The sequence below is a fragment of the Euprymna scolopes genome, chromosome 45, assembly GCF_053919585.1.
Source record: "Euprymna scolopes isolate OS-2025 chromosome 45, ASM5391958v1, whole genome shotgun sequence".
NCBI classification, from domain to species: domain Eukaryota; kingdom Metazoa; phylum Mollusca; class Cephalopoda; order Sepiida; family Sepiolidae; genus Euprymna; species Euprymna scolopes.
In genome coordinates this window covers 28,953,757-28,966,616 of record NC_136526.1, presented here as the reverse complement: position 1 = coordinate 28,966,616, position 12,860 = coordinate 28,953,757, and the positions used below count along the sequence as shown (strand labels likewise).

The 12,860-nt window shown below is 39.5% G+C and overlaps 1 protein-coding gene across 1 annotated transcript; it reads left to right on the top strand.

Annotated features, from left to right (window-relative positions):
* Window positions 1-2,163: 2,163 nt before the first annotated feature.
* On the top strand, window positions 2,164-3,504 carry LOC145269134 (uncharacterized). Its single transcript, XM_080124740.1, has one exon. The coding sequence runs from the start codon at window positions 2,164-2,166 to the stop codon at window positions 3,502-3,504; it is 1,341 nt and encodes a 446-aa protein (XP_079980866.1).
* Window positions 3,505-12,860: the final 9,356 nt, after the last annotated feature.

The following is a 12,860-nucleotide window of genomic DNA, read 5'->3' as shown; positions in this document are numbered from 1 at the left end:
TTGTGCTTTTTTGCATATGTTCAAATTACTTGATGCTGCATTCGATATTCACCTTTTTACAGATCGTCCAGTGAAGATATTTACACACTCCAGTGTCGCATCATATTGTAAACAACCTTCAGCAGAATTTTATTGCTGGATTTCAGCTGGCTTACTCTCTACTTTTCTATGGCAGAACGTGCACTTGCTCTCATTGCTGAGATCATCTTTTTAAAGAATTAGTCATCAAGCCTTGATCTTTAGCAGCCATTATAATCCTTTCCAGATAGTAGATCAAAGTGGAGTGATCCTTCTTTTAAGTCAGTTTAAAAAGCCTTTCTCATCTATATAGTCCTGGGTGAATTAATGCAGATAATACTTGGCACACTGCTGGATGGCCCATTCTTTCAATTTTTTGCAATGGAAGTTCTTGGTGTGTTTTTGCCAATGCTTTTAGCAGACTTATTTGCTGATTCTGTCTCATTTGTAAGACAGTCTTCTCCAAAATGTTTGACTAGTTTTGTGATGGAGGTTTTTCTGCTGATTCATGTATCGTTGTGTTGGTGCACCATTTTTAGATTTGGATTTTGGAAGCTAATTGCCTGGTACTCAAGGTAGTGGCATGGCGCTGATGGTAAATTTCTGAGAGACTCATACCTTCTGCTCATTCGGGCAGACACAGCCTGGTTTCTCTATGTTATTCTGTACAGCATGTACAGCATTTCCACATTTTGTTGTTTACTCTGTTTATGTCTCTTTGTGACTTATCAATAATGCCAAATCTGTTCCAACAGACATGGCGAGTTGGTTTATGGCAGGTAACTTGTTTTTCTTTGTAAGTTCTGTTTTGTATATCTTCCCAACACAACATATGTATTCATTGCCAATTTTTTCTCTCATCTTGGCATGCTGAATTGTTCTTTTCTATGCCAAGGTATTTCTAATTTTCCTGCTCTTCTAGATCATTGATGTCAGCATCTTCATCAAAATGCATTTTTTTTTTTGTTTAAACCTGTTTCACAGCTCTGATGGAGCACTCGACACATTTGTCCAAACCAAACATCATTCCAATATCTCTGGAGAAATTGTGTACGACTTGCAAGAGTCGACCTAAGTCAACATCTGAGTTTGCATACAGATTAATGTCATCTGTCGTGGCTGACTCTTTTGTTTGGGTTTTGTTGGTCGCTCTTACTTTGATAAGCACTCTGTCTTTTATTTAGTAGTTTGCTTAACAAAGCAATCATTAGACAGAAGAGTAAAGGAGGTGAATAGGAAGATTCCTCTTCTAATCCTGGACTCTTCCACTGATTACAAAATCCTTCTTTTTTTTTTTCAGTGACACAGGGTTAATTAGACGCGTTTTCTGTAGATTAGTGATGCCCACATAATACTTGAGCTGGACAATAATGTCATGGGATCCCTCAGAAAATCCGGTAAGCATAGTCTAGATGTTCAAATAGCCCTGCTTCAGAATCAATTAATTCTTTTTCTTGTTATCTGGCGAAATACGATACACCTTGGAAGAAAGCAGATCATAGCAATATAACACCTTTTTGGTGAGTTCTACTCAGCTTAAACTGATATGTGAGATCTGAATATCTTTGCCACTGAAGAAAATGGCCCCTAGGTTATGTGCTCTACTTCAAAGCAGCTCTTGCTTATACACGAAAAGATAAATTGAAGTGTCTTTTCTAGGTGTAGTGCCGGGTGTTTTGTTGGCTGTTGCCCATGTAGCACATCGTCCTTCTACACAACAGTGGTATGAAAAGGAACAACAATTTGGGATGGCATTCATCGCAGTTGTTGAGAGAATGGTGGAGTACAATAATGATTGGTTTAGATACTGTTATATTGGTTTTGTGGGTTAACTTTGTTGTTACTGTGACATTTTCATACTTCACTAGCGTTTTCATATTTGTTTATGTTTTGGAGACTGGCAAGAAACAAGCTCATCATCGGTGCAGACACATGGATGTCTTGCTTTCATTACTTACTTTCCCTCACTATTTATTTATTGTTGTATATGTACATTGTTCATATGTCACTGTCTTTACAATATGTCTCAGGAGCGTTATGTTCTTTTGTATTGCAGGCTGTACCTTGGGTTTAAGTTGAGTAAAGCTTGGTCTGCACAACCAAGTTTCCTTACCCCACAACAATTTACTCAACTTACGACCAACCATGGAGAAAGTGCTCCAGCCCATGCGCTTAGACATCGACCCCAGCGCTCCTCCAGCAGCGAAGGAGTGGCGCCACTGGTACAGAACCTTCAAGAACTTCATTGAGGAGTGCGGGGACAAGGCTCCAGATACGTTCCGGACGTTGGTCAACTGTGTGACCCATAATGTATTTGAGTACATTGAAGACTGTGAAGACTATGATTCTGCTATCTCTACTCTGCAAAAATTATATGTAAAAACTCCCAATGAAATCTTTGCTAGACACCTCTTAGCAACTAGACAGCAGAAGCCGGGTGAATCCCTTGATGAGTTTCTCAGAGAACTCCGTAAGTTAAGCAAGGATTGTAACTTTAAGGCTGTGAGTGCGGAAAAGTACCGTGACGAATCAATTCGCGATGCTTTTATCAATGGCATTGCCTCACCCCTGATATGCCAACGCCTCCTTGAAAGTGACACTCTTGATCTGCAGGCTGCTTACAACAGAGCCGACACACTAGACCTGGCTCAGCGTAATGCTGATGCCTATACTCCATGGACTGCTCACACTGTAGTTGCTTCACGGACCTCGGAAGGTTCTTCGGCGACTACTACTGAGGAGGGTGGAGCTCAGGAAGTGCTGGCATCTGAGAAATCAGCAGTGGCTGCAACCTGTAGTAATACCAAAAGGTGCTTCTTTTGTGGTGGTCCTTACCATGGACGGAATCGCTGCCGAGCACGTGAGGCTACTTGTAACAAATGTGTCAAAAAGGGACATTTTGCCCGGGTGTGTAAGTCAGGCAAGTTCAAGTCAAAGGTGTCCTTAGGCTTAATGGCCAGAACTTTCGGCTCCACCTCTCATATTTTGGCCACTAATGTTCCCCAGGGTCTCTCGAAGGCTGCTGCCTCGGCAACCATTGGTGGTCGGAGGGTGAGTGCTCTCGTGGATTCTTGCAGCATGGACAGCTACATTGATGAGCGGGTTGCCCGGGAGTTAGGGCTGAAAGTGCACAAAACAAGTAGGGGTATCTGTTTGGCCCAGAAATCTCTGACAACTAGTTCTCCAGGATTTGTAATAGCAGACCTTCAACTCAACCCTAATAATCAATACTATTCAGGTATACGACTAGGAATAATGAAAGATCTTTGTTCAGACTTGATCCTTGGTCAGGATTTCCAGCAGATGCATTTGAGTGTAAAGTTCGAGTATGTAGGACCCAGGCCTGAGTTGACTCTGAAGGGAGACAATGCATACTGGGCTCTTGATACAGCATCATTAGATGAGCCCTCTCTGTTCCCTAATTTATCACCTAATTGCAAGCCGATTGCTTCCAGGTCAAGACGCTTCTGTAAGGAAGACCAATAATTTATTGGGGAAGAAGTAAACAAATTACTCAAAGAAGACATAATTGAGACTAGTTTGTCCTCTTGGCGAGCTTAAGTTGTAGTGGTGAAGGATCCCACACACAGACACAAGAAACGAATGTGTATTGACTACTCACAGACAATTAATCAGTACACAGAACTGGATGTGTACCCCCTTCCAAGAATTGACAAGATGGTCAACAACTTGGCAAAATACGGTGTATTCTCTACTTTCGACCTGAAAAGTGCTTACCATCAGATACCATTAAAGGAGGCCGAGAGGAAATACACTGCCTTTGAAGCCAATGATTGCCTATACCAGTTTTGCAGGGTGCCGTTTGGAGTCACAAATGGTGTAGCCATTTTTCAGCGGGCTATGGACAAGTTAATCAAGGATGAACACTTGCAAGATACCTTCCCATACCTTGATAATATTACTATTGCTGGTCACAAGCAAGAGGAGCACGGCCAAAATGTGCAACGCTTTTTGAAGCTTGTCAGTCAGAGGAACATAATCCTTAATGAGTCAAAAACTATAAAATCTGTGAACTCCATCAATGTTCTTGGGTATTGTGTGGGGGAGGGAGTCATAAGGCCAGATCCTGAGAGACTTCGTCCTTTACAGGAGCTTCCAGCACCATCAAATGCTGGATCTTTAAAAAAGGACACTAGGAATGTTTGCCTAGTATGCTAAATGGATTCAAAGCTTCTCGCAGAAAATACAACCGTTTTCCACTTGATAAAAAAGCACTACAAGCATTTAATGAGCTCAAAGGTGAACTAGAGGCGGCCACTCCTCACTCTGTGGATGAAAACCTGCCCTTTTAGGTTGAGTGTGATGCATCTGATGTTGCTGTTTCTTCAGTACTCAACCAGGGAGGCAGACCTGTTGCTTTTATGTCCAGGACACTACAAGGGAGTGAGCTGCATTACCACATAGTCGAAAAGGAGGCTACTGCTATTATTGAAGCAGTAAGGAAATGGAGCCATTTCTTAGCACGTCGTCACTTCAACCTTGTGACTGATCAACATTTTGTGGCATTCATGTTTGACTGTAGAAAACGTACCAAGATCAAGAATAGCAAGATCCAAGAATGGAGACTGGAGCTTGCAGCCTTCAGTTATACTATAAGATATCGACCAGGGAAGGAAAATGTGGTGCCAGATACTCTCACTCGAGCATTTTGTTGTTCAGCTTTTACATCATCAACCCTCACAGATCTTCATAATAGACTTTGTCATCCAGGGGTAACCAGACTGCTGCATTTTATGAGAACAAAAAATCTCCCCTTTTCCACAAAGGAAGTGAAGAGGACTTGTGCTTCCTGCAGGATCTGTGCAGACTTAAAACCTCGGTTTTACAATCCTGCAGAAGGGAGGCTAATAAAAGCAACACAACCAATGGAGCGGCTCAGCATTGACTTCAAGGGACCCGTACCTACTGCTTCACGTAACCCTTATATGCTGACAGTGGTTGATGAGTATTCACGCTTCCCCTTCGCATTCCCTTGTCCTAATATGAACACTTCGACAGTGATAAAATGTCTGGAGCAGATCTTTACTCTTTGTGGAATGCCACACTACATTCATTCTGACCAAGGGACTTCCTTCATGTCTAAGGACCTAAAAGACTACCTTTCGCAAAAGGGAGTTGCAACCAGTCGCATGACCCCATACCACCCCACAGGCAACTCTCAAGTGGAACGATATAATGGCATAGTTTGGAAATCTATCAAATTAGCTCTCAAGTCCCGTAACTTGCCTGATATTCACTGGGACCTGGTTCTCCCAGATGTGCTGCACTCCTTAAAATCACTCTTACGTACCTCTACCAACACCACGCCACATGAAAGGTTCTATACATTTCAACGACGTTCGACTCATGGAAACTCTCTGCCCTCTTGGTTAATGACACCTGGTACTGTGTTGCTGCGGCGGTTTGTAAGAAGCAGCAAGAATAACCCTCTTGTGGATCAGGTTGAACTTCTTGACTGCAATCCCACCTATGCCACCATCAGGTACTCTGACGGGCGAGAGTCTACGGTATCTGTCCGTGATCTAGCCCGGTGTCTTGACACCTCAACTATTCAAGGAACTTACGTTAAGGAACCTGGACAGACTCATCTAACACCTGTGGTACCTAACATAGAGGATCAGACAGCCCCAGTGCAGGAGGAGACTGCTGCTGAGGCGGTACAAGACTTGAACTGTGAAAATGACAATCCATGTGAAACAAGGAAATCTACTCGTATCTCAAAACCTCCTATACGCTATGGCTGGGACTAAATCAGGTGTATAGATGTCTTTGGCTGAGAGGAGGGGTGATGTGTACATGTGTTTGTGTATATTATTAATTCTGTTCTAGTTTGTCTAAGGTCAGCGCATACCTACAGTGCTACCATTTTCTTTTTAGGCGGGAAGAATGTTATATTGGTTTTGTAGGTTAACTTTGTTGTTACCGTGACATTTTCATACTTCGCTAGCGTTTTCATATTTGTTTATGTTTTGGAGACTGGCGGGAAACAAGCTCAGCATCGGTGCAGACACATGGGTGTCTCGCTTTCATTACTTTACCTCACTATTTATTGTTGTATATGTACATTGTTCATATGTCACTGTCTTTACGATATGTCTCAGGAGTGTTATGTTCTTTTGTATTGCAGGCTGTACCTTGCGTTTAAGTTGAGTAACGTTTGGTCTGCACAACCAAGTTTCCTTACCCCACAACAGATACCCTGAATCCTGATTTTTCCTTCGAGTTTACTCTTGAAACATTTTTTGTGATCTGATACGGTCTCAAGTCAACATAGGTTAGACAAAAAGTGTTTTCCTAAGAGCTGCTTCAACATTATCGAATGCATTACATGGTCATACTCAGGAACAACCATTTCTTTATCCAGCTTCTAATCTGAAAGTTGTTGGGTTTGGTTAGACCTGATTTAGGGAAGATTATTAGTTGGTGTAGCCTTCATAGTAATGGAAGCAGTTTACCCCCCTCACCCTCAGTGATAGATAGCAATGTATTGGGTGAATCTGGGAAAATTCACAAACTCTAAAAATGTATAATAAACTGATCAACAATGAAATTGGGAATATAACTATGACGAAATAAAATGAATTGTTAACAAGATAAAGTACACATCTAAAATTTCATTGGTTTATTTTGTAGATAACAATAAAAATGAAGGAACATCTTGCAAATTATAAAATCCCACAAAATCCAATATAGGAGAAATAAGAACCATTAATTTATATATATATATATATATATATATATATATATATATATATATATAAGGCAAAAGAGGCGCACGTGTTTCTGTATGTCCAGCAAAGTCTTTTTTCGCGGGGATTCTCGCATCAGTTACTATTTTGGAGAACTTTCCTAATACACCCTAGATAATAATATCTCAGATTCGAAAACGGACACCGTCTCTATTTTGATCGAGTTTTAAAAAAAATCTTTGGTTTTCAGTGTTTGTTTGTCTTTGTCGTATAAATAAATAAATAAATAAACAAATAATAAATGAAGCGAAACTGATCAAAACAAATCACCCCCCGGCCTTCCTCAGACATCTTGAAGGCAATTAGCTTTGATCAATGTGGGAGAAACTCTTCATATCAAACAATTGCTATTCATTTGGACACTGCCAGAGTCCCCCCCCTTTTTTGAGGCGGGGGATGGTTTCCCCAAGATCGTGGGGAAACAAATAAATAAAATGGCAGAAAGCTTTTTGATTGACATCGCTAAATTTAAATGCTTTACACTTCCGCTTGCATCATGGCGTAGCAGTAAGATATCAGGTTTTCTTTCACTTTCTTTGCCGTCTTTGTGTTACGGGTTTGAGCCTGTCTGCCTGCCTACTACCACTTCCTTTTTTTTTTTTACTACTACTACAAATATCCAGGCAACGCCAAGCATGCCCGCTAGTTAAATAAAAGCATAAAATCAAGAAATAGACTAGAATGAATGCTACACTCGTTTAAAAATGGTGGGAGAGTTTTAATATTTTAATCTAACAAACATATATAAAGTGATATTTTTCAGAACTAAATGATGAAGCAAGAATGACAGCATCCAGTTCCTGGTGAATACTATGTGCGCTACTATAACATTCCCAGGTTTAGTTGTATCTTTGTTGTCTATATGAATTCGTTGTATGTTTTGCCTTTGATTTATAGCATGTGATGGTGTTATGACCTATGGAATAAGATCAGTCTTTATACTGTAAGATTGGTCTTGTATTTTTATCCAATTTAGTTTGTTTTTGTATAGAGTTTTAGCGATGTTGGGTTTGGTGATTTCATTTCAAACATAAATTTCCTTTATTCTCCATGGTGTCATTCTGGGCAGTCAAAGGAGAGGTATAATATTTCATTTTATCTGGCACTGCTTAGCTGGTGATTAGTGTCGACATTCCGTTGATGATTAGATATTCTGTCAATAGTAAGCAGGAATTGCTGAAATTCAATCTGGAATATCAATCTCGTCTGATGAACTTTCAAGGCTGTGATGTCATGTGATTCAGGTTTGTGCACATTTTGGTGTCCCTGGTAAAATGTAAATGACTTGCACATCCTTTCAATATCTTTATTGATATTTACCAATACATGTTTTCTCTATGCTTTGATGGGCTTGTTCAAGCTGATATTAAATGTACTCCCTCATGGCATCTGAGATAAGTGCCTGTCAGTTGTTAAACTGTCTTGTTGTCGAAAGACCAATATGATTATCCATGAATATAATCTGGCCATCTTTAGTATATGATCTCTTTAACGAAATTTATGGCTGGGCTTTTTGCTGTTTGATTTCATGACATTTTCTGCTTTTACTATGAGAAGTTGATGGTCGAGATGGTCTGATCCTCATCGACTTCAGTGTTTATACTATGCACCCTCTCATCTAGCTTTATTGGTTTGTCGTTTTCAGGGTAAGGCAATTGGCATAGGGTGTTGACAAGGATAATTGTGCCACACCCAATTTGTATGTTACTCGATAAAGGTATCTTCAATAGGATTTGCTGTTGTCGATGTGGTGCTGAATACAGTGGTTCAACACATATTGTAACCAGTGCCTTATGATCTATGATAATGGAGACAAATTTATCATAAAGGTAGTTGTGGTATCACCAAATACCATACACAATTGCTAACACCTATCGTTCTGTGTTGCTGTATCTGGTTTGTGTATCAGTTAATATATTGAATCCAAATGCAACATGTCTTGAATCGGTGCTACTCCCAGACTTTTCTGCAAGGCAATCACCTCCAGTGATGTGAGTTTAGAGTCACTAATGTTATTAACGTTAGGAAATTCATAGTCAATTAAATCACTGAAACTAGACAGGTTTACAAACATAAATGCTTAACAAACTCAGATAATTCACGAGTTCATAAATACAAATTTTTATTGTATATTGACAAATATGAAAAGTCATATAACAGCGTATATTGACAAATATGAAAAGTCATATAACAGCACAATACAGATACTCACTCAGAAGTGGTTGAGGATATTTTGTCTCATAGTGGGACAATGTTCAGCCCCAGGTAAACCCTTACATTTCTGTCCAGGCCAAAAGCATCTCTGTCTCTCCCATGGGCGTTATGGCCATGAGGGTCAACATGTGTTCTCTTGTCGATGCTCAAACTCGTTCTCTGTTGTCTCTGTGTGTCAAGGGAAATCACTCCCCTAGTGTCTATATAAACCAGTGTTCTTTTTCTTAATTCCACTACAATACGCCCCCCCCACAAATACGAAGTCTGAAAAAAAAAATATGAACATTTATTTTTATTCTATTCACGCAAAGACAAAGTTTCTGAAATGAGCGAACCATCTGACATGTCACCTGACTGCATCTTTTTATTTTTTTCTTTCTTTCTCAGGGCCATTTTCTCCAGTATCATATCTGCTGGCATGATGTTTGGTGGTTTGAATGGCATCTCTCTGCATGCGTGAAAAATATAAGGATTGCTTTAGAATCTGATGTACTCACTATTGTGGATTAACTCTACCATATAAAGTAGAATAAGGTTTCCCACTTTCATGGATCAGCTCTACCGTGTAAGGTAGGATTAGGGTTCTTCCTCCTCATAGTTTTTTTTTTACCCACATGTAAGAGGAAACAAGCTTTCACGTCCGCTGACTCCTTCCTGGTGGTGTTGTCTGTGGTCGGCCATTCCTGCCCGTGACGGATATCTGATGTAAATTGGAAGATATGGTGAACCGCTTTGGGAGAACACTTGTCCGAGGGAGACAGCAAGGTAGAGTTCGTAATTGGATTGAATGTAAGATAATTTGACGGTCTCCTGCAACACAGCCTTGATCTTGTTGAATGCTCCTACTGCATGCTCTGAAAGTGCAATGTTACAATTCTGTAGCAGAAACAAATGGAACTTTTTTGTTTCGCAAGTCAATGCATGTGTTATTTGGCCACATACTGACCAATCAGGGTTGCGGCGCATCCTTTCTATCCCTGGAAGGAAATCGGACAGCTTCCGATTTGAAGGAAAAGAACTCTTCCTTACCGAGCGAGACCCCAAGTGGATTGGACCTCTTTCTTCGTTCTCTCTCTCTCTCTCCACCTCTGTATTATTTCATCCGGTATCGACGATTTCCAGTGTAGCCACGATAACACCAGGTAGCCATAGTTCAGCTTTTACCCATGGATAATATCTCTCGCTGTGTACATTCGCCTGGATAAACCTTTTCTTTGCTGCATTTATTGAAGTTGTTGCGTCCGTTATTTCAGAAGCTTGTGTTGAATTTATTATTTTCTTAGGTTGTGCCCTAAAAGCAAAAAACCCTAAAGTTCTTCACATTCGTCAACAAGTTTGTCAATGGCAAAAGTACTTGTGCACAGTAGGGAAGGAACCTATGATGAAACTAAACTACTAAGCCTAAGAATTGTGGTAACAGGAATAGGAAAATCCTGAATGAACTTGACTGTTTCTGGCGATGGGGAAATTTCCAAAAAAAAATGTGACTTCGGATTGATTAAAAACACATTTTAATGGGTTTAGAACTACCCCATATTGCTTCAGGCATTTGAATACTTGTCGCGCATGATCGATATGTGCTCCTGCCTCAACAACTATGAAATCAGCCTATGCATGGAAACTGTCACAGTCATTGTAACTCTCTCCGAAAGTTGTCATATGGTTTGTCCGTGGGAGGGGATATTATTAATTCTCTCACCTCAGTGATAACGTCTTGGAGTAAGACAGCTGCTACCTGACAAAACTTATCTGCTTACCCGGATATCACTTTCTGTCTAAAATATAGATCTGTGTGAAAAATAAGGCCAGGTCAAAATGGGCGTTATGGCCATGAGGGTCAACATGTGTTCTCTTGTCGATGCTCAAACTCGTTCTCTGTTGTCTCTGTGTGTCAAGGGAAATCACTCCCCTAGTGTCTATATAAACCGGTGTTCTTTTTCTTAATCCCCCTACAAGGACACTAACTTCTACTAAGGTTGTTTCTTTCTCCGTCTTATCCCATATCATTATGCAAGGTTTAATGGCTCCATATTCTAGGTACATAGTTTTAGGAATCGTATAGTGGATGGTGTATGACTTATTCCCAACTATTCATTCTGGTAGATTTTCCCAGGATTTGGTGCCACATTCAAGATTTAACTTCTTACAAATCGTCCAATGGAGATACTTACACCCTCGATTGTGTCACATTGTATAGTAGCCGTACCCCAGCCAAACCCTGCAGCTAAGTATCAGGTTGCTCACACAGTGTATATTTGAATACATTACTTTGAATCAGTTTCAGACAAAAAGTTCTTTCACACCCCGGGTCTGCCAGCACTAGGGGATCACAACACTCTTCGGCACATCAAGGTACACTTTCAAACCTACTTCGAAGATGTAAGGTGACATCACTTGAAACTTCACCCGTTGAACTGTCTGGATTTGCATTTTGAGGGTGCTGGCAATGGTCCTGTTGTCATAACTTGGATCGGAAGAGAGTATGAGTTGTATAGAGGCGCGTCTCCGATCTCAATCATTGAACTTTGTGTCACTTTCAGACATGATAGAAGGCTCCTATCACTTTAGAGATGTGTATACAACTGGCCAACTAGTAGATGGTCTGCAACAAAAAAAAAAAAAAAAGAAAACAGGTTTTCATCAAACAGAAATAGAATCATGTCATCCTATCTAGGGCGACAATTTTATCGGTCCACCCTATCAGCCCTTTTAAGAAACTCGTTTCTTATTGTTGGGCACTTTCAACTGAATTCAAAAGTTGGTTAATTTAGCTCTTATGTGAAGATCGTCATATAATGATTAGATCATTCTGACTGACATTAAAAATATTTAATAAAATAAATGTTTAAAATTCAACAGCATTTCTTGTGGTTCACTGTAGCCAAATGGATATGGTCCTTACTAATGTTCTTTCGTCGAGTTCAAATCTATCTACTGATGTTAAATGTGATACCCTGCACTGAAATTTTTACTTTCCACTTTAAACACTTACAGACACTTGTGTTTCATCCTTTCGGTTATTTTATCGCCAAATTAAAACCGATTTAAAAATATTATTGCACAACTATTAAACATTTTATAGACGGCTCTCATATTTGTTTGTGTCTTTTTACCAAACAAAAGTATGGAAGCCAGTAAGTAACCAAATGAACATTCAGTAAAACCGTATTTGATATTTAATATACAAATGTTTATAATATTATTAATCATTAAGCTGTGTAAATCTTAAAACCTAACAAAGATTATTAATTGCAGTTTGAAGACGATAAACAAAGGTTTTTTTTTGTTTTTTTTAATCATTAGGCCACTTCTGCTTTTCCATGTTCCTAGGGGACAGAAAAGCAGACAGAGGTTACGGAAATGAATTTAGGAAAACGCGTTCCCACAAAACTGGTACCCAGAAAACTCGTCCCTTTTTGCTAGGTAGGAAAACTGATCCTTATTGAATAAATATCGATTGAAAACACATTTTATGACCGTTCTTGAAGGAGATATTGTTTTTAAAGGGATTATACTCCCCATAATATTTAAAAAAATATATTTTTACTTGTTTACTGTTGTTTTTACAAAAATAAAATCGATTTTCTAAGTGCCCGTTTTCTACCTAAGTTGGTAGTGGTTTCATTTATTTTAAAGCGTTTGTCTGTTCAAAAACGAGACTACATTTACTGTTGTTTTTAAAAGGGCAAAATCAATTTTTCTACCAAGCTGGCTAAGTTGTTAGCGTTTTAATTTATTTTGAAGCGTTTATTGAGTAAAAAAAAAAAAAAAAAAAAAAAAAGTAGCGTCGAGTGTTACGTGAGAACAACAAATAATGTCCGACATGAAGGAATCACATCTTAGGGGGTCTTGATAATC